The sequence below is a fragment of the Pelobates fuscus genome, chromosome 9 (genome assembly GCF_036172605.1).
Source record: "Pelobates fuscus isolate aPelFus1 chromosome 9, aPelFus1.pri, whole genome shotgun sequence".
In the NCBI taxonomy this organism is placed as follows: Eukaryota; Metazoa; Chordata; class Amphibia; order Anura; family Pelobatidae; genus Pelobates; species Pelobates fuscus.
This window is the reverse complement of record NC_086325.1, coordinates 109944276-109969967: the sequence shown is the minus strand read 5'-3', so window position 1 is coordinate 109969967 and position 25692 is coordinate 109944276. Positions and strand designations below refer to the sequence as shown.

General features: G+C 36.9%; 1 protein-coding gene across 1 annotated transcript in view; it reads left to right on the top strand.

Moving 5' to 3' along the window:
• OLFML2A (olfactomedin like 2A) overlaps positions 1 to 7720 on the top strand; it is a 106115-nt gene extending 98395 nt beyond the window's left edge. The window contains exons 7-8 of the mRNA XM_063432305.1: positions 2593 to 2778; positions 6088 to 7720. Coding sequence (XP_063288375.1) covers positions 2593 to 2778; positions 6088 to 6689 — 788 coding nt within the window. The 3' untranslated portion in view covers positions 6690 to 7720. The remainder of the gene's footprint in view (positions 1 to 2592; positions 2779 to 6087) is intronic.
• The last annotated feature ends 17972 nt before the right edge of the window (positions 7721 to 25692 follow it).

Sequence of the window (25692 nt, the reverse complement as noted above, 5' to 3'; positions counted from 1 at the left end):
CATTTACTCAGACGACAGTCATTATTTAGGGAAAATCCGAAGAAGACCGACTTGAATGTGTGGCTTGGGAAAAATAACATATTAAAAACTATCAGTGTCAGATAGTCAAAGTGAATTCAAAGATACTTTCAAATTTAAGGCCAGAGTAGCTTAACGTTAAGCACAGCTGACTTAGAGAATTCTTCCAGCTCAGCTATTTTTAGCTTACATTTAAAATTCACGTTGAATTCTCACTTTATTGAATAACCCGGTAAATAAAGCATGTTGAATTTAATCATTTTGTTTAACTTTTTGTATAACCCCGTATCACAAGGATTTAGATAGACTGGAGGACTGGGCACTCAAATGGCAGATGAAATTTAATGTTGAAAAATGCAAAGTTATGCACTTCGGCGTTAAGAATACACAAGCAACGTATACCCTTAATGGAAGCGAATTAGGGATAACAACACACGAAAAGGACTTGGGAATTGTTATAGACAACAAACTATGCAACAATGTGCAATGTCAATCAGCAGTGGCCAAGGCCAGTAAGGTATTGTCATGCATGAAAAAGGGCATTCATTCTCGGGACGAGAATATCATTTTGCCTCTCTATAAATCACTGGTAAGACCACATATTGAATATGCTGTGCAATTTTGGGCACCTGTTCTAAAGAAGGATATCATGGCACTAGAAAAAGTGCAGAGGCGGGCTACAAAATTAATAAAAGGAATGGAACATATCAGCTATGAAGAAAGGTTAACAAATTTAAACCTATTTAGTTTAGAAAAACGTCGCCTGAGAGGGGATATGATAACATTATACAAATATATTCGGGGCCAATACAAACCATTGTGTGGAAATCTATTCACAAACCGGACTTTACATAGGACACGAGGCCATGCGTTTAGACTGGAAGAAAGAAGATTTCGTCTAAGGCAAAGGAAAGGTTTTTTTACTGTAAGAACAATCAGGATGTGGAATTCTCTGCCTGAAGAAGTGGTTTTATCAGAGTCCATACAGATGTTCAAACAGCTACTAGATGCATACTTGCAAAGACAGAATATTCAAGGATATAATCTTTCAATGTAGGGTAATAACTGCTTGATTCAAGGATAAATCTGACTGCCATTCTGGGGTCAAGAAGGAATTTTTTGTCCTAGCTTGTTGCAAAATTGTGCTTCAAACTGGGGTTTTTGGTTTTTTTTTGTTTGTTTTTTTTTTCTTTTGGATCAACAGCAAAAAACAGGTGTGAGGAAGGCTGAACTTGATGGACGCAAGTCTCTTTTCAGCTATCTAACTATGTAACAAGCCTTAACATGATTTCTCGTGCAAGACCAGATGTAGAGGAGGGGAGGTTTGGCAAGATAAGATAGTGTGTTTGATTAAGAATAAGTGACATATCAGTTATATTCATTGCTTACAGGTATGCACAGAAAGTTCTTTTCTCATCATATCATCAGTGAAATCATATTATTAAACATGGAAAAGTATGATGTTAGAGAATGTATTTTTGTTGAAAAATGTTATGTTATCATTTTTTCTGTATACATATAAACTTGTTCACACCAGAGGTATGCGTCTGTATAAACCACATGTTTTTGAAGCACCTTTTTTATTATCTGTGGAATGAAATCCATTAACATGTATTTTGTAATGTTTGCAATTTGATAAGCACATGCACAGTCTATTACACAGCAACAGTTCCTCACTCTCTTTTCTAGCTGACGATATTGCGCTACCTGCAGACTTTCATTAGTCTAATCTTTTAGAATGTCATTAATTCTAAGGCTTCTTTTTCATTTTACTAAATCTTAAAGGGAACGGTAACTTCTCTAGAATTGAATTCATTGAGTAAGTCATTTAAAAAAAACCTCTAACTTGTGTTAACCATTGTCATGAGACTCTCTATTTATTTTACATTTATATTAAAGATTTAGCGAATGCAGCAATAATTTAGTTCAGTCAAGGTAAAACCAAGGCAGACACTGCAAAGAAAAAGCCCAGTTCAGGAAAAATTTAGGTTTTCATCATACTTTTAAGAAAATCTACTTTATAAAAAGAATAAGCTGTTGGCTTAAAAAATATGCTTCTAAACTTCAATGGTAATTTGGTTTTGCCTGTAAACTAATTTGAATTATCATAACCCTTTAAGCATCTTATAAAGTATTGATTGATACCATCAAAGTGACTTCTGTTAGGTACTTATTCCGTAATTTATCATAAAATATACTATATTATTATGAAATATACATTACATTTTTTTTTATCATTGTATATTTAGTTTTATCGGTTATATACTTGTCAAATATTTGGATTTGTCCTAATTATGTCAGCAATAAGTTTAACTTATTTGTCAACTTAATATCAAATTATAGAATTTAAAGCTTTCGTATCAATACATTATGTTTTTTTCTTATTTAAAAATGTTGCTTCTTTATTTCGCTTCTACTCCATCTGCCCTTTTGGTTTACCACCATTTTAAAACAAACTATGTTGTGATCACAGTGCTTTGATTATGTTATCTTAGATCAGGTATACATTCTACAGAAATATTCGTAATCAAACCCAATATCCAATTAATTTTGATTATCTCTGTTTTTTTTCAGTCAGAGAAGGTGAATGTGAAGGTACTATAGCATCTGTGGAGACACCAAAGAAACATCACAGCTATGGGCGTAATGAGGGTGCATGGATGAAAGATCCTGCGGCCAAGGATGACAGAATATATGTCACCAATTATTACTACGGGAATAATCTTGTAGAATTCAGAAATCTTGACAATTTCAAGCAAGGTAAGACATTTCTAGAGACAATATTGTATTAAAAAATAATCCTTCCATTATATTCAACTCAAGAAAACAAGAAAAGAGATAGTTAGGTAATCACATGGTAGGAGAAATCAAAATTGCAATATTTCTTTATGCCCCACGAAAACTGGATTTGTATTATTAAATAAACTTCTTTCACAACCTTTTCACATAGAACAGAGATCTGTACATTGATAGTGGCACTGTCACCCCCAGCTTACATTTATCCTTTCGTTTTCACTTCTCTTCCTTGCTTCAGGATCTGTTCTTCTCTTCTTCATTTCTGATCTATTCCTCTTTAAAAGTATGGACTACTTTGTCTTGTGTATTTTCCTATGCTTGACAATTGTGACAAAAGGGTGGAGCTTAAGGCAAGCTTCACTTCCTTTGTCAAACCATCAAAGGGTGAAGCCTTTGTCAAGTTTGCTAAGTGTAGGAGAAATGCATAAGACAAAGTTGTCTATGTTGTCTTATGTTTCAAAGAAAACTAGATCAGAAAGGAGGAAAAGAAGAACAGATTCTGAGAGAAGAAGAGAAAATAAAATAATAGGCGAAAGGTAAGTTTGAGGTGACAGAGCCGCTTTGAGGCAAGGATTGCCCACCTTCTCCAGATTTCCAGAGGTTATTGAGACTAGACAGCCATCAACTCCCTGGAGGCTCAGGGTCTGACAGCAACTGCACACACTCCAATTAGATCAATAAAAACAGGGGTTCAATTTAACAATATCACTCCCATGAATTGAAAGCACATTAAAGGGACACTATAGTCACCAGAACAACTACTGCTTATTGAATTTGTTCTGGTGTGTAGAATCATCAGAGAAAATGCAGTGTTTACATTACAGCCTAGTGATATATTCACTGGCCACTCCTCAGATAGCTGTTAGAGATCCTTCCTGGGTCATGGCTGCCTAAAATGCATCCAAACATTTAGTGTCTCCACCCTCTGCATGCAGAAATTTCCTCATAGAGATTCATTGATTCAATTCATCTCTATGAGGAGATGCTGATTGGCCAGCGTTGTGTTTGAATTGTGCTGGCTCTGTCCCTGACCTACCTCTTTGTCAGTCTCAGCCAATCCTATGGGGAAGCATTGTGATTGGATCAGGCTACCACTTATGCTGATGTCAGCAGGCAGTGGGCATGTATAATTGAAACAGGCACAAAGCATGCAGCTGCAGACCTGAATACAGGTAAGATTTACTATATTTAGGGAATCATGAGGGGACCAGGGTGGCTAGATGGTGGTTTTAACCCTATAGGGTCAGGAATACATGATTGTGTTCCTGACCCTATAGTGCTCCTTTAACCCCTTAAGGACACATGACATGTCTGACACGTCATGATTCCCTTTTATTCCCGAAGTTTGGTCCCATGGCTTAACGCTATAAACACAAAGATGCATATACAGGAATTACCTTACACTAAATTTGTCTTGGGTCAGCTATTATACAATCAGTTTTACTAGATAACTTACATACTTACATATGTTCTGGTGTTGTCATAAGGATCACTATTATAGAAACCCACATGTTAAGAAATGTATCAGTGTAAGACAATCCATTATCCAGTTAGTCAACATGGGACCAAAGCATGTGACGTTTCCAGTGAAAAACTACGGTTGAAGTTCCTTCAGTTTTTGTCAAACTGTTTTCAAGCAGTTTTGTATAAATAGTGTGTTCTAAGACTGCCTGTTTTTACTATGACATCATGATGACAATGTTTACTTCTTCATCATCCATTAAAAAATCCATGCATTCATTCTGTAATAAGATGCAGAGAGTACTGGGCTGTAGAATGAGTCACCGGAATCACAGAGTAGGTACCTTATAATGTGCTTAAAGGGACACCCTAGGCACCAATACTAGTTTAATGCATTACATTATAGGTTTTGGTCCCATTCATATGTTGTATTTTTTGCATGCTCAAATATTTACATTTTTTGCATAAAATAAATGTTTTGTAGAATGCTGCAGCAGAAGCCTACCTCTTAGCCACACCCCTTTACTCTATAAAAATACTTCCTTATCAAAAAGGTATGCATATAGCTCAACCACAGAAAGTACCGATCGATCTAAACAACAAACCCACTAGAAAGGTCAACCAGGGAGACATATTTGATATCACTGTTTGCAGTTTCTCTGGCTGTCTGCAGCCAGGTTGTGAATTAAAAACCACTCACTCAGTGCTGTTGTAGTTGAGACGGAAGTGTTCCTGACATGAGGGGGCGTGGCTAAGGCAGGTTTATGGTGCAGCATTCTGAAAAAACATTGATTTATTTTATGTAAAAACTATAAAGATTTAAGCATGCAAAAAATACAGCATATTAATGAGGCCAAAATCTATCAAACGCATTAAAGTTGAATTAATGCCCGGAGTGACTCTTTAAGTGGGCAATAGGAGAGATATGAGCGCCAGGAACCTTGACCAGTGTCCACCATAATTTAGTCAGCCTCATATGCACTATAGCAGAGCTACAGGAACAGTTATGGAGAGTGTAAAACTGTCCTTTCTCAGCTCTTTAAGTGTCTGTGTTTGAAGCTGAACAAGAGGGTGAATACATTGCATGTAGCTCTTCAAACTCCACATGCCCTAAACACCCTTTTCTGTAATCCTAAATTTAATCTCTCCCAAAATCTAAACAAAAATTTCTAAATTTAAGCACTAAACTAGAATCTAAACCTGAAAAAATAATTTATTTTAATTCCAGTTTTTTTTTTTTTATTCTAAAAATTTCATGTAACCCGATACTAACTCAACTCTAACTTTAAACCCAATAAGCCTAAATTCTACTTATGCCAACACTTTAACCCTTCTCAGGTTTTTAATCCTCTCAACACTATACACCCCATGTTATCTAACTCTGACGTTAATCCCTTACTAACCTTAAACCCCCCCTTTACCATAACCACTTTTAACACTATCTGTATACCGTGTGCATGAACTCAGTGTACTCACATGTTCAAACACAATATGTTAGAAGCAGAAATATGCACATTCATACTATGCAAATATACATATGCAGTTGTAAAATAGAAATCTATGTTTTAGATGTTTTATGCCTGCAATGTCCAGTTAATACTATGTATCTGCGGTTTCTCTTATTTTTTTGGTGGGGGGGAGGGGGCGAGAGAGAATAATTTTCTGGCACCTGCATTGTAACATGTCGTTATGATGCTAGGAACGTCCATTTTGGATATTCACAACACCAAATTAACAATAAATTAAGGATTTAGATAAATCTGTATGAACATTTTTATTTTTTCTAATAATAAAACTAACTCTGTGTTGCAGGTCGGTGGAGCAATCTCTACAAGGTCCCTTATAACTGGATTGGGACAGGACATGTGGTGTATCAGGGATCTTTTTACTACAACAGAGCATTTACCAAGAATATTATCAAATATGACCTAAAGCAGCGCTTCGTAGCTGCATGGACTCTTCTGCATGATGTTGTTTATGAAGACACCACCCCTTGGAAGTGGAGAGGACATTCTGATATTGATTTTGCAGTAGATGAAAGCGGACTTTGGGTCATCTACCCATCTGTGGATTATGACTATTCCCAGCAAGAAGTCATAGTTATTAGTAAACTTGATCCTAATGATTTATCAGTCAAGAAGGAGACCTCGTGGAAAACAGGGTTGAGACGTAACTCCTATGGAAATTGTTTTATAATATGTGGAATACTGTATGCCGTGGATGTTTATAATCAAAAGGAAGGACAGATTTCGTATGCATATGACACTCATACAGACTCCGAGGCTAATCCAAAATTGCCTTTTATTAATGAACATGCTTTCACAACACAAATAGACTATAACCCAAAAGAGAAGGTGCTTTATGCCTGGGACAATGGTCACCAGTTGACATACAAAGTAAACTTTGTTGTCTGATTTAGTTACTGGCTTGTTAATATATAGGCAAGCCTTACACAAAGAACGCACTTTTAAACATCAGTTAAAACATGTTGCTTGGGGAGCAACACAAGTATTGTCCTCTGGCTGTTAGGAGGTGAAAATGCTCTTGCCATGGGAAGTGTAATGACTTAGCAATGTGGTATGTGAATAATTCATTGTTCAGCAACAAAACACAATTGTAAAATAGTGAATGGACACAGTGCTGAATGCCTGAAAGGTATATAAAAAAAAAAAAAAACTCAACTTATTGTCAGACTTCTGACATCCAATTTTATTTAGTCTAACCCAGGCCTTTTCATCAATAAAGGAGGTCTAACAAGGACCACCAAAAAGATGACCAATGACCTCTAAAGCGACTTTGAAATGCTATATATATTTTCTACCTTAACTTTTTCTTTTATAATTCTTTATGTTGTGACTTTAAAGATTATTTACTTTCAAGAAATCCTCAAACTGGGTTTTATCTGCTTTTCTTGAAAGGACGTCTTTTAATGTGTATGTTTATATTTGTGTGTGTGTGTATATATATATATATAAATATGTATATAATTTTTTTTTATTCCAAGTGGGTTGAGCAATGCATAACACAATTCATTAGCATTATTTTTTCAGAGTAGGTTGCCAACTGATGCAAAATTCCTCGTTTTTAACTAGTGCATTGGCCATTTTTGTCACTCTACAGCATACACCCCAATATCAGCATCCCATGAAGCAGGTCATTGGTGAATCTTGTCACTAGCAACACTCAAAGGGGCTTGACCCATCTGGAAAGCGGGCATGTCTGCTCAGAGAATGGGCTGGTTATCATGTTGTGGATGCACACCCGGCTGCCTACTAGTAAAACAGACCAGCCACCAGTGCAAACCATGCAGGGAGCACAGTTTCAGATCCTGAAATCGTGACTTTCCCACTGAAATTGTGAATGTTGGCAGGCATGCTACAGTGAATAGTAAAATGGATAGTGAGCCTAATTATTATTCAAGCCAGTGTTTGAATTCAATAAATCCAATTTTGTGATATTTTAATGGGACCCCCTAAAACACTGCAATATAACCTATAAGATAGTGTTTTGTTTTTTATAAAAGTGGTAAAGCTATAGCTATGGGGAGCCGCAAACTCTCATTCAGTGCTAATCAGTGTCAACCTGCACTAAAATGGTATAACCCTGATTGGAAGGACACTGCCATTGGACTCTGGGCACTATATTCCATTCAACGAGATTAAATGGTTTTACTGCCTACAGTGCCCCTTTAAGCATTAGGACAAACACATACAAATACATTGTGATAAGAAATAGACATGTAGTTACAACTTTTTTGCATTTAGCACTAGTCATAATTTAATCAAATTGCTAGTTTTTACATGTCATGTCTGTGCAAGTATATTTGCAAAGGAATAACTATATTAGGTCAGTTTTTTTGTTTTATTCCCCTGCTAGTATTTTTCATTCAAATATTATCTCTTATTTTGACATCCTATCAGATATTTTTAGTAGTATATTTATGTAAGTTCTAAAACACTCATTCATCTATAACCACTTCAAAAAAGAATCCATTTATAAATTTATATTCGTTATGATAAATTAGTTTAAAATTTTCATTTTTCATGTAAAGAAATGTTATACATATTGGCTGACTGCATGGCAAAAATACGTACTGACGTGGCTGTTTTAATTACTATTTCTTCCAAGTGATATTTTTTACATGCATTTGTATTTACTATTTTCATGGTGTTAGTATAATATTTGTTATACTTCAACAATATTTAACCAGGAGGTTAGACGTGTTGGATACTCTGTACTGACCTTGTCAGATTTAATGTAAACCCTGTTTGCAGTTGCCCGAGGTAACTTTAAATTTAAGGGGCATGCATTAATTCACGAATGCATTAAATACAGTTACAGTTGTATCAGGATGGAGTTATGCTCCAAGTCTGCAGCTGCCAGCATTAGTTCTATCCCTCTTCCATTACAGATATCCCAGGAGATCTGCTGGAGAGACAGATGCAGTGTGAAAAAAATATTTTAGGGGTAACAATGTCTATTCTAGCACTTGTTGCTAATTACATTCTACTTGCTTAATTTTTGTTGGTCTTGGAGATTTGTTTCCCTATGAACTGAAATTTGTCTGAATGTGGACCAATTGGATGATCGGACTACTTCCCATATGCTAAGACAAAATGTAGCTGAATCACAAACCACATGAATTACACAATTCAACCCATGGCACCAAGACAATAGATGATTGATGGGAGAATGAGATTGATGGCTAAGGGACATTCACTAAGTGTTGATTTTATTTTCAGATCATTACCAACAGAAGGAAAAAAAGAGGAGCGGTAAAAAAATACATATGTATATATTATATATATATATATTTAGTAAATATATAATATATAACTATAGATTTCTTTTTTTACTGCTGCTTCTCTTTTTCCCTTTGTTGGCTACTTTTCTCACTAGGTTAAGTTGGAAATGCACCTATTGGTGTTAATGCAAATATATGCATAATTTATATTATATATTACATCATATAATATTAGTGTATTGCAATACACCGATTGGCCCATTTGCACACCTTTTGATGCATCTGATTCATTTTTCTTAATTTTTTTCCACCGGACTAAATTCTGATGAGTCGAAACACCACATGCAAGAAATTGTTCTGTCTCGAATTTTTATTTATTTATTTTGTCCAAACTAATTTTTTTCGCTGTGCACAGGTCATGTTTTTATATATTGGGACTGAATAGTTCACACAGGGATATAATATGACAAAGGGATCACCCGTTCTCAATATTGTTATATTACTAGTTTTACCATTGTGTTTTCTAAAAATATTTTAAAATAAAGAAAAAAAAGCAGGATATATTTTTCATATATAATATAAGACAAATCTGTAAAATATGTTTACTGTATGAAAATCAAATCTGAAAACAAAATATGTTGCAGGAAAATATCTTTTTGTATATTTGTCAAATGCGCAAACTCAAAAAGGTTTATTCACTAACCCCTTCATTACATAAATAATATTAGCATTAAACTTTATAACACTTCACTTACAAAGCCACCTTTTTAACAGTCAAAGAGGGAGTGTGGGAGAAGTAGGGCTATTGTAATTTAGATTGCATTTATATTATTATTATTTTTTTATTATTTATATAGCACAAAGCGTGATATTTCAGAGCCCTGGATTTCTAAAAACAAAATCTACTTGTCCAAGGAGCTAAAGTGGTAGTCCAATCTACTTGTCCACCATGGCAATCTATTTGTTCTGACACAAAATATTTTAAATTAAAAAGATTAGGACACCTACCAAGAGCCTAAGCATTGACAGGGCTATTTGCTGAACTCTGAATTCTCTCAAAATTATTCTGAAAGGAAAAATGGAGGCAAAAGTAGCTGAGTGCAAAAATTTGTAGTCTCGTTAATTACCCTGAGTGTCTCACCCTCTGCCCTCCCATAGTCTCCCCCTTTTTCATAATGTGTGTGTGTGCTGTGTGCGATGTGTACTTACTGTGCATCAACTGTGTGCAGTGTGTGCTTGCAGTGTGTTATGTATGTGCAGTGAGTGCTGGTTGTGTGATGTGTGTGCTGTGTGCTTGCTGGGTGTAGTGTGTGTGATGAGTACTGACTGTGCTTGGTGCAAGCATGGTGTATGCTGACTGTATGTGTATGTGTGGTGTGTGCTGGCTGGATGTGATGTGTTTGTGGTGTGCTGACTTTATGTGAAGTGTGTGTTGGCTGTATGTGACTGTGATGCATTGAAGCACACATACCGTGACTCACTGACCCCTACACAAACACACTGCACACTGACACACACATCCACTCACACTCACAGACCGACCCGAACACACATAAACTAAATATTCTCTGACGCTCATACACAGCACAGATTACCTGAAGCTGATGTTTAATAGAATTTTACTTTTACACAAGTGTTTTTTTTATGCACTGAAACACTGTGTTATAGAGTATACACTTTGAGTGTTGTACTATTTCACAATAATTTGGAGTTTGCGCACCATGTAGTAGATTATATTTATGATGTAAGAGATGTATGACCCTTATACCATGTATTGTTCATGACCATTGTAAAGAAATAAATTAATGAAAAGCAAAACATGTTTTTATTCATTTATATAAGTCGATGGGACCTGATGGAAAACACCCAAAGTAATTAAAAGAGCTTAGTGGTGTACTAGTAAAACCATTAACGGATTTAACCAGATATTGTTAATGGGAGTAGTTTCAGAAGATTGGAAATTAGCTAATTTTGTGCCCATTCACAAGAAAGGTAGTAGGGAGGAGTCGCGTAACCATAGGCCAGTAAGCCTTACTTCAGTAGTGGGGAAAGTGATGGAAACCTTGTTAAAGGATAGGATTGTTTAACCTAAATACCTGAATCTAAAATCGCATGGATTTCAAGCTCAGATACAACATGGGTTTACTACAGGGAGATCATGCCAAACTAATCTTTTTTGATTGGGTAACTAAAATAATAGATCAGGGTGGTGCAGTAGACATTGCTTACCTCGATTTCAGTAAGGCTTTTGACACTGTTGCACAGAGGGTTCATCAATAAACTGCAATCTTTAAGTTTGGATTCCAATATTGTTGAATGGGTTAGGCAGTGGCTGATTGACAGGCAATAGAGGGTTGTAGTCAATGGAGTATATTTGAAGCAAGGTCTAGTTACCAGTGGGATACCTCAGGGATCTGTACTTGGACCCTTTCTCTCTAATATATTATTAGTGATCTTGCAGAAGGTCTTGATGGTAAGAAATGTCTGTGTGCTGATGATACAAAGATTTGCCAGGAGGGATAAGCCAACTGATTTAGGTAAACTGGAAAAATGGTCAGAGTTTTGACAACGGGCATTTAATATGGTTAAGTGCAAGATAATGCATCTTGGGCGTAAAAACCCAAGGGCAGAGTACTGCAGGATAAAACTTACCAGGAAAGATGAAAGGATCTCAACATGTATGGCTTGGAGGAAAGACAAGACAGGGGGGATGTGATAGAAACATTTAAATACATAAAGGGAATCAACACAGAAAAGGAGAAGACTCAAGTGGGAGGGTGATATGGGTGTGGAGTTTTCTGTATCTGAGTGGCCTAGTTTAATATTGTCCTTGAGGGGAATCACTAGTAACATCACTCATTTATGTTGACAAGTCCATAAAATTTACTCCTTTAAAAAATTAAAACTCCCTTTCTGCCTTTGATTTTCTTTCTGGCACAATTAATTTTCTCCCCAACTCGCATTAATATTAAAAGCCAGAAACATTGCTCGATTGGATTCTCTCCAGTTGTCCTGACAGGATCCAGGAGGCGGGCATTCTCCCATACAGTTTCAGTGACCGCTGTCAAGTGTACTGCATATGCAAAATAAAGGCCACTAAATCCCCTCCCAAGATTATAATCACTAGGTTGTTCCAAAAATTAAATCTTGAATCCTTTTAAAACAATCGGAAGAACATACCATGCCACAGATTAAGTCTAATACTAGATCTAGACTCTGTAATTGTATTCTTTCAGTATTCTTTCAGGGCACTTGCGTGTTTGGAATTTACATGCCCCTCTGTGTAAAGTGCGAATACAAGGGACACACCTGCCCTGGGTTACAGCTGACCTAATTCAAATGTACCAGTTTAGAGATTCACTGTGGCCAAAGTTCAAGCGTACTGGCTCCATGAACGATCACTGTACCTACAGACAATGGCGAAATGCATGCACAAAACAAACAAAAACAAACTTTTGGGAAATCATAAATAACATACAAACCCCCACAATCTACTCCCAACCCTCCACTGTTAAAATGGACAACCAAACACTGCAACACCCCCTGGATGTAGCAAATGTGTTTAATAATTATTTTGTTGGATGTGCTACCCCCCTGGTTGCTAAGATAACAAATGACACCCATTTTCAGACCGCAAATAAAGATCAGACCCTGCCAAATCTTCAAAATCCTCATATAGAGAAATGAAATTTTAGACATGTGCCTGTTAGTTTTGTTAATAAACATCTTAATAATTTAAAAATGAAAAACCAGTGTGGACCAGATCAAATCCCAACAATGTTGCTGAAGCTCAGTGCGCCAGCAATTGCTAAACCTGTCACTACCCTTATCAATGAACCCATGGTGTCAGGATACATACCCAAACTTTGAGAGACTGCAAAAGTTGTATCTATTCATAAAAGTGGTGACAATATCTTTGGTATCTATTTAGTCTGCCAAATTTTCTAAATACTTTTATTAGTCTCTGGTCTTATCTTATAGTTAGGATAGCCTTATGCCTATCCTACGCATGCTTAAACTCCTTTACTGTGTTAACCTCTACCACTTCAGCTGGAAGGCTATTCCATGCATCCACTACCCTCTCAGTAAAGTAATACCTCCAGATATTTTTAAACCTTTGCTCCTCTAATTATCAACAATATTATCAACAATCAAATTATCTGACCCCTGATCAATCAGGCTTTTGTTCAAATCACTCAACTTCGACTGCCCTCTTAAAAGTTTGCAATGACATCCAAATTGGCATGGAACAAGGAGACTCAACTGGAGCTATTTTCCTTGATTTTGCCAACGCCTTTGATACAGTAGACTATGGCATTCTTTTGCAAAAACTTAAAAACTCAGGCATTGGTGATCGTCTGCTACCCTGGTTTCGATCATATGTTTCTGTCACATCACACCCATGTTCTGCGGAGATGTCTGGCCTTGGCTTCTGGTATCCAGTACTCTTTTTACAATTCTTGTTTTGTTTTGGGGGGGTTTCTGGTTTTATATTCCATGTCTGGATTTCTTTATGCTGGGTTTTCTGGGTTCATTCCTGTATTGCGTTCCTGGTATTCCCAGTCTCCTGGATTCATTTAAATGTTTGTTTTACGTTGCCTCACCCGTTCCTTTTCCATGATTCCTTTTGTTTCATTCTAGTTCCTGCAGGCAGTTGCTGAAGTTCTCTGCCTTTTCTTGCAGGTACGTGCTGTATGTGCTTTATTATGGTTAATTTAGCAGGCATTAAGCAGTTAGAGTAGGACCTGCCAGTTATGGGGTACATTGACGTTGTGGCAGCCTTATGCAATTTAACATCATATAATGTAACTAAATCCCCATAGTTTTCATATATAGTACTTAGTTTTTTCTCCTCTTGTTTTGCCTATTATATCTTGTCTTGTTTTATTTTGTATTCCCAGTCCATGTACAGTCCTGTACTGCCCATGTTTTGTTTATGTTTCCCTTATGCATTGTGTACATGTTCTGGGTTTTGCTTTCTGTCCTTCTCTGGTTCTGGGTTCTACTAGTTTTGTCTTGTTTTCTTGTTTGGTGCCTCTCGTAGTCTTGCCTTGTTTTTTGTACTGGATACATTCCTGCTGCAGAGCCTCCCTATTCAGCTCCTGGGAGGTCTGCTTATTTCCATGCTCCTAGTTCCTGGGATACGCTGAAGCCGCAGGGTCCTGGTATGTGGCCGCACAAACGCTGGTGCTCAACACCAGGGGGCGTGCAGTCACCCTGCACCAGACCCTGCTAATCCACTTCCACACTGAAGACTCCCAACTTCTCATCAGGCACTCAGGGTTCCTGGTTTCCGTACCACCACCCGTGACAGTTTCAGACCGATTGCAATATGTGGCCATTTCTGATAGTGCCCCCTCCCTCTTCCAGTCATGTGTGGCGTCCCCCAAGACTCTATAGTCAACCCCCTGCTATTCACATTATTTATAAATGATCTGCCTAACGTCTGCAAATCCTCAAATGTACACATGTATGCAGACGACATTGTAATCTACGCAAGTAAACCCAAGCTACTGCAGCTTGAGGCTGTGCTACAAAACCAATTCACAGAGGTAGAAACGTGGATAGCGTATAACAAACTCTTCCTAAACACTGACAAAAAAGTTACAATGATCTTTGGAACTGTACCTAAATTACGTAAGCTACAAAATCAACAACTGTGTATCAGAACAAATTCAAATAGCACACTGACAGCAGTCTGTTCTTTTAAATATATAGGTATGTTGCTAGACCTCAATCTATCTTTTGGCCTTCACATTGAAAAAAATAAAAAATAATATATATATATATATATATATATATATATATATATATACATATATATATTGTTTGTATATTATTATTTTTTTAATATTGTATCCTATTGTAACAATGCAATCTTTTGTGGACCCAGGACATACTTGAAAACTAGAGAAATCTCAATGTATCAATCCTGGTAAAATATTTATAACAGAAAATTGTTTCATACTTACCGTAATTTTATTTTCCTGATAATTATTCATGGCAGCATTTACTCATGGGTTAGCTCCTCCCCTCACAGCAGAAAGGACAGGAAATAGAACTCTGAAACTGGTATAAATAGATCCTCCCCCTTCCCATCAGGCAGTCTTTGTAACTAGCTTCACAACTCCTATAGTATATGGGTGGGAACGTAATGCTGCCATGAATAATTATCAGGAAAAGAAAATTACGGTAAGTATGAAACAATTTTCTGTTTTCCTGACCATTATTCATGGCAGCATTTACTCATGGGTAATACCCAAGCAATATATATATATATATATATATATATATATATATATATATATATATATAGGGAGGGACAGAGTTCAAAAAACAGCTAATAGCTATAAAACCATTATTGAGCTGTATAATATAAATCTAAAAAAGCCAAACAAGAATCAATAGGAAATTGTCATAAAATCTGCTCAAACAAGATAATTTTTCCTAGAGGCTGCAAGGTCAGCAACCTCCTGGCATGCAATATCTGAAATATTCTGAATAAATATAGATTGTCATATAGGAATTAAAGCCATGATAGCATAGGCTAGAGAAGGATAATGTCATTCTGATATAATTTTTAAAACCAAATTGATATCAACAAATCAGAACCTTGACAAAGGCATAAACTTCCAGAGATCATACTGGAACAAACAGATGATGTTGAATGAGAACGGACACACCATGCTGGTTAAACACGGGGAGAATTACACTGAGAATCCTACTACTTTCTGGATGTATTTATTAAATACAATTCACACTGCTTCCTCTTGCCTTGTGAACTACTTACCTGAAGATACAGGAACAAAATCAATATCTGCCTGTCAGAAAGAGGCAGAGCCTAGTAGAGAAATAAGAGCCTGTTATTAAAACACTGCAACAATGACCCGATGTTGCAAAATTCAGATTCACAATACCTCACACAGAGGATGAATTGATACAGCAATGATCAGTCACAGGAGAGGAATAAACCAATAACATTACTAGGCAAAGGCAAGAAGAATAATATACAGATTAGTTGAGCAAAAAAAAAAAAAAAAAAAGAAATATTGGTATGAACCATAGAATTTGTGGCAACTACTAAATTATAAAGAGGCCAACCATGTCAGTACCTACATTCAAATATAAACTTATTGTAAATAGTACAGATTATGCTAAGCAGTATAATCAAATTTATTAGAGACTGTTGTGCAACATAAAGAAGAGAGATATATATAATAGGTAAGATACTGATGGGAAGGTGGTAACCAGAGGCACATTATACATTGTGGCAACAGACACATAATAAGCAGGATGGTAGAAGATGTTCAGTTATCCTTATGAGAACAACAACCACATACAACAACCACATACCTTATCTTCAGATAGTGATGTTGATGTGTGGACTCAGAGTTAGGTTTTTAAAAACTGTTATATACATGTGTGTACTTCAATCAGACACCCGAGAAGGTTCTCTTACCTTGGATATTTCTCTTTCTTCAGGCTGTGGAATACCAGCACACTTCATACAGCCAGGATATCCATTATTCAGCACTCCTTTGCACAATGCCTCCTTGCATTATCAGCACTCTTTTGCACCAAACATCCTTGTATAAACTTACCTAAATGCTCACCACACAAAATCTCCTAAATGTGAGCCTAAATGTGAGCCTAATGTAAGCAGCTGGGAGGGACTGAAAGAACAGAGACCCAGGTGCCTTACTAACTTTAATCTAAATTACTAATGCACTTACCTGAACCGTTGCAGGCCTGTGTTTCAGCGGCAAAATGGGGATTTGAACAACTGACAGCCTAAACTGTTTAAACTATAGGCTTCCATCTGTACCCCATATGCCGTCCATCATCACCATACAAGGTGGAATACATAGAATAGGTATACCCCGGTAGTCACAACTCTGTTGGGCATCATGTATGCAGTGTACCGCTGTCATCCCCTCAGGGAGAGAGAAAGGTTAGACTCCTGATTGCTGAAGCAGGTACCCAGGCTGGCAACTCTTACACATGTGTTGTTTGCTGGGTCTTCAGGAATAAGGGCTTAGACTCAACTGGGCCTCATGTATGCAGTGGACTACTGTCATCACTTCCGAGAGAGATAGGACAGACCCCTGGTTGCTGAAGTAGGTACCCAGGCTGGCAACTCTTACCGGTATGCTGTTTGCAGGGTCTTCAGGGGTAAAAGGCTGAACCCTGGCCTGGCTTCATGTAGGAAGTATATCACATCCATCCCCTGAGGGGGTACCCAAGCTGGCCTGTTGCTGGGTCTTCAGGGATAAGAGGCTGAACCCTGGCATGCGGTGGATCATTGTCATCCCTTTCAGGGAGAGGTTGGGTCCGACCCCTGGTCACTAAAGGGGGTACCCAGGCTAGCCACTTCATCTTAGTGCGTTTTGCTGGGTCTTCAGGGCTTAGAGGCCAAACCCCGGCAGGGCTCCAAAAATACTGCCTGGTGAGCATAAAAGAAAAAATCTAGGTCTGCATAAGCAGACTCCTTCCAAACTGCTGTGAAGGACGGGAAAAAAGACTGCCTGATGGGAAGGGGGAGGATCTATTTATACCAGTTTCAAAGTTCTATTTCCTGTCCTTTCTGCTGTAAGGGGGGGGGGGGGGGAGCTAACCCATGAGTAAATGCTGCCATGAATAATGGTCAGGAAAAATAAATAAATACATTTGGAATCTCACTTGAAATGATTATATAGATTTTTTCCCTTTTAAATTACATTGTCTAAATCTTTCCCAATCTAAATTATGCTTGAGGGGATGTGGTCAAAAAAGTACTCTATTTCATATTTTCTGGTCGTGTCCAAAAATCCAAACTTATTGGCAAAACATATTACATTTAATTATTTAAATTACAGAATTGATTTGACACCTTGTTTGTGTGTCCTTAACCCCTTAAGGACCAAACTTCTGGAATAAAAGGGGATCATGACGTGTCACACATGTCATGTGTCCTTAAGGGGTTAAGTAATTTCCAGATGGCTTAGCATATCCTAAACACGTTATGCTGGGCCATCTCCTTATTTCGGCCACCACAGCTATTCCCCGCTTTTGGAAATTGGTTGCTATTACATCTATCACAGATGTTCCTATTCTTCTATTTGAAAGTAAGAGATGCAAGCTTGTTCTCCGCATACCATCAGCAAGAGGTGTCCTCTTGTAATGAGGAATACATTTAAATTGGTCTGATTATCCATCTGATCGAATCTAATTTTTAAAATTTCTCACCTTTTTTTAATCTTTTTATTTCTTTCTCATTTCAATTTTATCTGCATAAATTATTGAAGACATGACAACCTTTTTTTTCTTGTATATGCTTATTTTTTATTTTTTTTTACTTTTTTATTGATGATGGTTGTTGGGCTGCATTGCGGACGCAATATTGTTCCCTTCCCCCCTCCCATTTCTCCCCCCTTTTTATTTTTGTTTTTATTTTATCCCTGAGTTTATTATTATTCCATCAGTATTATAAGTTTTCTATTGGTCACTATGACATTTACACTTTTAACTTAATAACTTCTAGTTCATTATCTCAGCCACTGTATTCTAGTTATGTATATTTCTGTTTGTGACCATAACCTGTTATATTATCTTTTGTAGCTCATTACCACTTTTGTTTATTAATTAACATTATATTTTTCAAAATAAAAAAAAACGTTTGGAAGAAAAGAAGGAGACTATATTTAAAAGAAGAAAAACTACCACAACAAGAGGACATAGTCCTAAATTAGAGAAGCAAACGTTTGAAAATAATTTCAGGAAGTATTACTTTACTGAGAGGGTAGTGGATGCATGGAATAGCATTCCAGCTGAAGTTGTCGAGGTTAACACAGTGAGGGAGTTTAACCCCTTAGTGGCCAGACCATTTTTCTATTTTCTTACCGTTAAGGACCAGGGCTGTTTTTACATTTCTGCTGTGTTTGTGTTTAGCTGTAATTTTCCTCTTACTCATTTACTGTAGCCAGACATTATGTACAGTGTTTCTCGTCATTAAATGGTCTTTCAAAAGATACCATTATTTACATCATATCATATAATTTACTATAATTTGTTTTGATAAAATATGACTTTGACTCCCAAAATCTGTTACGCATCTGCAACCGCCAAGAAACACCGGTGCTAAATAGTTTCTAGATTTTGTTGTGAGTTTAGAAATACCCAATGTTAACGTGTTCTTAGCTCTTTTTTGCAAGCTACAGGGCTATAAGTACAAGTAGGACATTGCTGTTTCAAAATATATATTTTTAAAAATGTATCAATAGTGACATTGTAACACTGTTATCTGTCATAAATCTCTGAATCACACCTCACATGTACATATTTTTTTAAAGGAGACAACCCAGCGTATTAAATATGGGGTATGTCCAGTCTTTTTTTAGTAGGCACTTAGTCACAAACACTGGCCAAAGTTAGCATTTATATTTGTTTGCGTGTTAAAAATGCAGAAAACAATTACGAACGCTAACTTTGGCCAGTGTTTGTGACTAAGTGGCTACTAAAAAAGACTGAACATACCCAATTTACAATACCTTGGGTTGTCTTCTTTTGCAAATAGCATTCCATCATGGGGGTAATTCTCGTTCCTGGGCTACCATACACTCTCAAAGGCAACATAACCAATTTGGCAAATTTCAATGTGAAAAAACATAAAATCAATCCTTATATTTGACCCTGTAACTTTCAAAAACACTATAAAACCTGTACATGGGGTTACTTTTATACTTGGAAGACTTCGCTGAACACAAATATTAGTGTTTTGAAAACAGTAAAACATCACAACAATCATTACTGAAAGTGCCGTTTGCGTGTGAAAAGTGCAAAAAAACTTTACTTTTACTGACAATATCATCGCGATGATATGTTTTACTGTTTTATATATATATATATATATATATATATATATGCACACACTTTTATTTCCTATGTATGTATAATATATTGTAAAATAATGAAAGCTTTTTATAATATATTATACATATATAATGCATATGTATGATTACATTATAAGTGTATTTTGAGATATATGTGTATATATCTCAAAGTACACTTATAATGAAACCATATATATGCATTATATATGTATAATATGTTATAAAATGCTTTCATTATTTTATAATATATTATACATATATAATATATGTACAATATATTTATTTGTATATTTTATTACATTTTAACTTTTAAATTAACTTTTTAAATTAACTTTTAGATGTCATGGGGACTGCCTGACAGCTCAGACAGTCCCCCTGCAGGCAGCTCCATAGGCTTCTATTGCGGCCATGTGATCATTGTGATCACATGGCCCTGGAGGGCCGGGGTGGCCAGAGCTGCTGCAGGGGGACTGCTGAGGTCTTGGACAGTCCCCCCGACCGAGATCACCACGGATCACTGGTCCAGGTAAGGTTAGCGCTCATATTTGCTCTGGACGTACTAGATACGTCCGCTGTCCTTATGTTGTTAAGGGGTTAAGCATGAGTGGGATAGGCATAAAGCTATCCTAGACTTAAGATAAGGCCAGGGACTAAGGAAAGTATTTAGACAATTTGGCAGACTAGATGGGCCAAACGGTTATCTGCCGTCACATTCTATTTTTCTATGTTTTTATGAATATGGCATTTTGGCTTGCAACCGCTGCAGATCTGATATTTGCTGCAACTACTAGCTCTCCTCTTCTTCTTCGGCACAGTCTTTCTGTGGCTGTTCATTCACATACTTCTCATTGAGTTGTATTACTGATCATTCTGATGTCCTTGGAAGGTAAATGATCTGGGCAATTCCCTGCCTCTAAATTTAGGTACACCAACCTCATCTGCTAGGAAGCAACAGGACTTGCTGTCTAAAAGCAAGTGAGATGTAACATGGTTCACTTTTAAAAGTGCCTGTTTCTATTGAATTCAGCACTTTTATACAATTACACACTATTCATGCCCAGTAGGCATGATTCATTGCCTATTGTAAAAATGTGGTTAATTAATGTGATGTGTGTAGTGGATGCATGGAAAGGTTACCCAAAAAAGGAGGTATGACTGATCACAGCATGGTAAGGGTTATTTTTTGCTGCATTTAAGTAAGACCTGTGAGGTGAACTTTCTCTGGAAACCAATGGTTTGTGTCTGGAAAATACCCTCAACAGTACAGCAATTTAAGGCATATTTTATTTAAAAAAACAGTGTAGAGGGATTTTATTACTGATCTCTGAATTCTAGTGAACATTATTACTACCATTGGTGTCTTATCAGATAAACTGTCATAAAAGACAATATTTACAATGTATATTGTAATTTAAATAAATGGTCACTCACCTAAAGGTTTTGAAGTGATTTTATGTTATTTTGGTTTGTGGGCATTATTATAATAAATATATCTTCTTTGGTCTCAAATTAATTTGAAATATTAAGTGGATTTACTGATATGATCTAGTCACAAATACATCAGAAACACTTATATATATATATATATATATATATATATATATATATATATATATATATATATATATATATATATATATATATATATATATAACACATTACATATTTTGGAATATATTAATTGGCACTCATTAAACTGGAATTCCTGCAACTCCTGGTCCTTCCTCAGAGGGCTAACCTAACCAAAAAGCACTTCTGGGACAGTAAGACTTGTACTTTGCGAGTACTACAAATGTTACAGTTTTCTGTTAATTTGCGACCTTTTTTTAAATTTTATCTGTTTATTGGTGCATCTGGTGTTTAATGGATGCCATCAGAATATTACATCAAATATCTCAATCACTGGTTAATGTGACATAAACTCATTATATAAAGTTCAGCCCCGGCAAGAGAACTTCAATAGCCCAGTCCTGAGTAGGGCTGTTCAACACAGCTGCATGTCAACATGGGTTACATCAATGCTATAGTTTACAACCCCCTTTTTGTAAGCCTGATCGTGTAGAACCGGACATGCCCTTGTGGTCTTCACCACCTAATTTTCCACCTATTTACTCTCAATGTTGAGTGGTATATTATAGGTGTAATAGTAGCTACTCTCTTGTTAATTTTTTTAATCTAATTTCTGTTTCTGTGAATAAACCCCAATGTGTTAAGCAGCACTGTCTCATCATATTTATGGCATCATTCCAATAATAATTGAACGTTACCCAAGGTTACTATCTCGTATCATGCTATACATATCTTACTTGTATTTTTGTCTGTTGTAATCTAGGTATTTTTTCCTGTGACCCAGTTCCTTCCTCATGACTTTTCACTCAACAAAATTAATTTGTGATTTTTTCTTTCATTTTGTTTCAGTTAAACATTGTGTATCCATTTCACATGTAATACAATGTGGAGCTCTCACAGTTTTGATAGTGTTAAATAGATATCTTATTTTATAAAACATGATTATACATTTGAAACACTCAGTGATTCAGAGATCAAACTGCAGGAGAAGCATTATTAGTTTTTATTGAGACACATTATAATGTGAGACTATCATTATATGGGGATTTAATGGTAAATTGAAAATAAATGTGTCTGTCAGCGTGTTAATCCCTGTATAGAGGTTGTCTGATTTGCTTCGCCTGTTCATCAATCTTCAGGAAATCACAACATTTAGCTTAGTCCTATTTTTCAGCAGTTTTAAACAAAATATTTTTACCTTGACATGTTATTTTTTTAAGGTGTCATTGATGAACCAGATATTTATACTTTTTACCAGGTGCATTTCCTATTAAATTTATCGTGCATTTTTCTCTTATCTATGGTTCCAGAAATGTATGGGACTCCATGTACATTTAAAATGAATGCTCTATTAAAAAAGCAAGTTTAAAATGTTCCCAGTCAACAGGACAATGTAATAATGAGAATGGGCTCATACGACATGCTAGTTTCAGAGAACATATATGATTGTCCAATATGAGTGTCTTGTTTATGAATAGAAATGATTCTGGCTCTCAAGAGTGGTTGGTAGTTCTTTAGGACACTGGTATGCACATCTGTACATCTACTTTAATAGACCCAAATGTCTGCCAGTTTGAGCTATCCAGAGTGTACAATAAAACGGAGAGAGGAGGGACTAGGAGCATTTGGTTCACAGATCAGTTGAAAAGAAGTAACCAAAAGAAGGAAATAAAGGTGGAGCAAGAAAAAAAAAAAACAACCACATTTATATATAAACTATTTATTAAAAAATATAATATTTCTTATTGCTCCTCTATTGGTCACTTTTCAGTTGATCTGTGAATAAAATCACATTTAATGTCTTCCCTTAGATACAATAATTGAAAAGTAAAAGAAGATATCACTATATGCTAACATTAAAGGATGTTTACCAGAAACTCCAAAAACTTGAAATATAATGCCAAAAACAAAGAAAAATGCAGACTGAAAAATTGCCCTTACAGTAGGGAGCATAGTCTCAGGGTGACAGACTCCAGCAACCACCTAATCCTGATGTTTTGCCTTCGGGATCTGTTATTGAGGTCTTCCAGACCATCTTCTAGGAACAGCAGTTTTTCTTTTAGTATATCAATGTCCCGGTCGTGGGAGTTTGTTTCGGTGTGGCTGGTACGTGAGGCCAAGGCTTCCATGTCCTCCTTCAGGCCAGCGGTTTGCTTCTCCAATTCAGCCTTGATGTCATTGGATGTTTCCCAAAGCATTTTCCTGAGGTCCTCCCTGGTAAGAGGGGCTCCCGAGCTTTCCCCAGCATTGCTCTCTTTAGAGTCGGAGCCCAAATCAGTGAGTCCTTGGGGCAAAAATGGCGCCCTGTTTCTTTGGCGTGGACCATCGTGGCCACTGATGGTGTTTTTTTTGCTCTTTTTTGTTGCCCCCCATTTCGGAAAAGTATAAAGAGGGTGTACTGCTCAGAGGGTGTATTGTTGTGAGGTGAGATGCGCCGTTATATTCGCTGATGGAAACGGATGTTGAGCCCGGGGTAGGAGAGATCAAACAGAGTTCAATGAGGTAAATCTGTAAGGGGTATTCAATGAAACTGAATGAATGTTCCAGCAGATTTAGTGGGAGGAGGGTAGTCATGTAGGATAAGAATGAAGCCATAGTGTATGAAAGAGTCTTCAGGAGTCGTAATAAGGATTTCCTGTAGTGCCTGGCCTAGGTGAGTGGGCTAGTTGTTTTGCCTTTTCTTGTAGGATGTTTGCCATTTCTGGCTTTGTGGCAGTTTTGAAGGCATGTGAGACTGGTGAGGTGCATACCAGTCTTGTACCTGGGTATCTGTTAAGTCCAAGGCCTATAGGAAAGGTGTCACATCAAAATAGGATAAAATTAAGTGTGTGGAGCCTGTATGGGTAACACGAATGGGATGCCCCAATGGCATTTGATGTTACAATTCCTCAAGTGATCTGTAATAGTTTAAGGACTCTTTAGGCTTGGAGAGTGAGCCAGGACAGGTCTCGATAGATTTAGATTTGGTTACCATGGAAAAAAGTGGCAGAGAGGTTGTGTGCAGCATGAGCACTATATTATTCTAATAGAGTAGTAGAGGATTCAACAGATGATGTTGCATGGGGACTCTGAAAAGGAGCCTGTGGGATGAAGGCAATCGTGTGCTCTGTCCAGAACAATATATGTGCAGGTTGTGTTCCCTAGATTCAGGTTAAACAACTCTGGATGGTCTTGAACATCCTTGTCTGTGTTTTCAGGGAGGCCCCTTATTCTAAGGTTGTTACAGTGTTCCCATGTTATCTAAGTCCTTTAGTCAGCGCTGTAGTGATGTCAGGTAAGTTGATTAGTTGTCTAATACCATGGTGAGTTGTTGTACCTGTGCATGGAGGAGGTCTCTGTCATCTTCAAGTTCAGTAACTCTGTGGCCAATATGGCAGATGCCTGTACCGAGGCTGTCCAGCTTCATATGACAGGAGATCTCCAGCTTACCCAACATGTTAAATCACTTCTGGAGGGAAGGTTCAGAGGACATCACTTATATCAGGGACATCCCTTATATCAGAGGCAGATGAGCATAAAGGAGCCACCAGGTAGAGCGGAAGAGGAGCTGATGGCACCATGCTGCAGTCCGTCTTGAAAGAACTTTAACAGAGAGGCAGATTTGCTTATTGGCTTCTTTCCCGAAGTGTGGTGATTGTGCTGGGGTTTTTTGAAGTTCCCCTTTATAATAGATGGCCTAAACAGATCATCAACCTGCTGTACCCAGAACTAGGCTATCTTGCGCCCATACAGCTCCGTGGTTAACTACACACCCTCGCTTTTTTTTTATCTACACTGCTTGGAATATCATTTGTGGAGAGTGGATTCTGCTTCTTTCTTTGGAAACCACTATGATGTGGAGATATGCAGTTATACCTTCTAAAGTGCAATATTGTATTAATAAATGTTTAACATTTTTAACATCTAAAAATACCATCAGCATTTTCTGAGTATTTACCTCCTTTTTTGTTTGTTTTTCTCCTAAATGCTAATCAGATATCCCCCCATCAATCAACTATTTTTTTTCCACCAGGGACAGAAGTCAGAATCTTGAAACAAACGGTTTGATCATTGTGCATTTCGGTTATATGTTAATATGACACTTCAAAGATACTGAATTCAGATCACCCCCAATCTCCCAAATTTAGATGAATTGCAATTCATTTAAAGCTGAATACACAAGTCTAGAAATAAGTGAAATAAGTCAATCCCCTGTCTGTGGGTTGCCTCTTCAGCAAGCTGTATGAGTGTTGTATG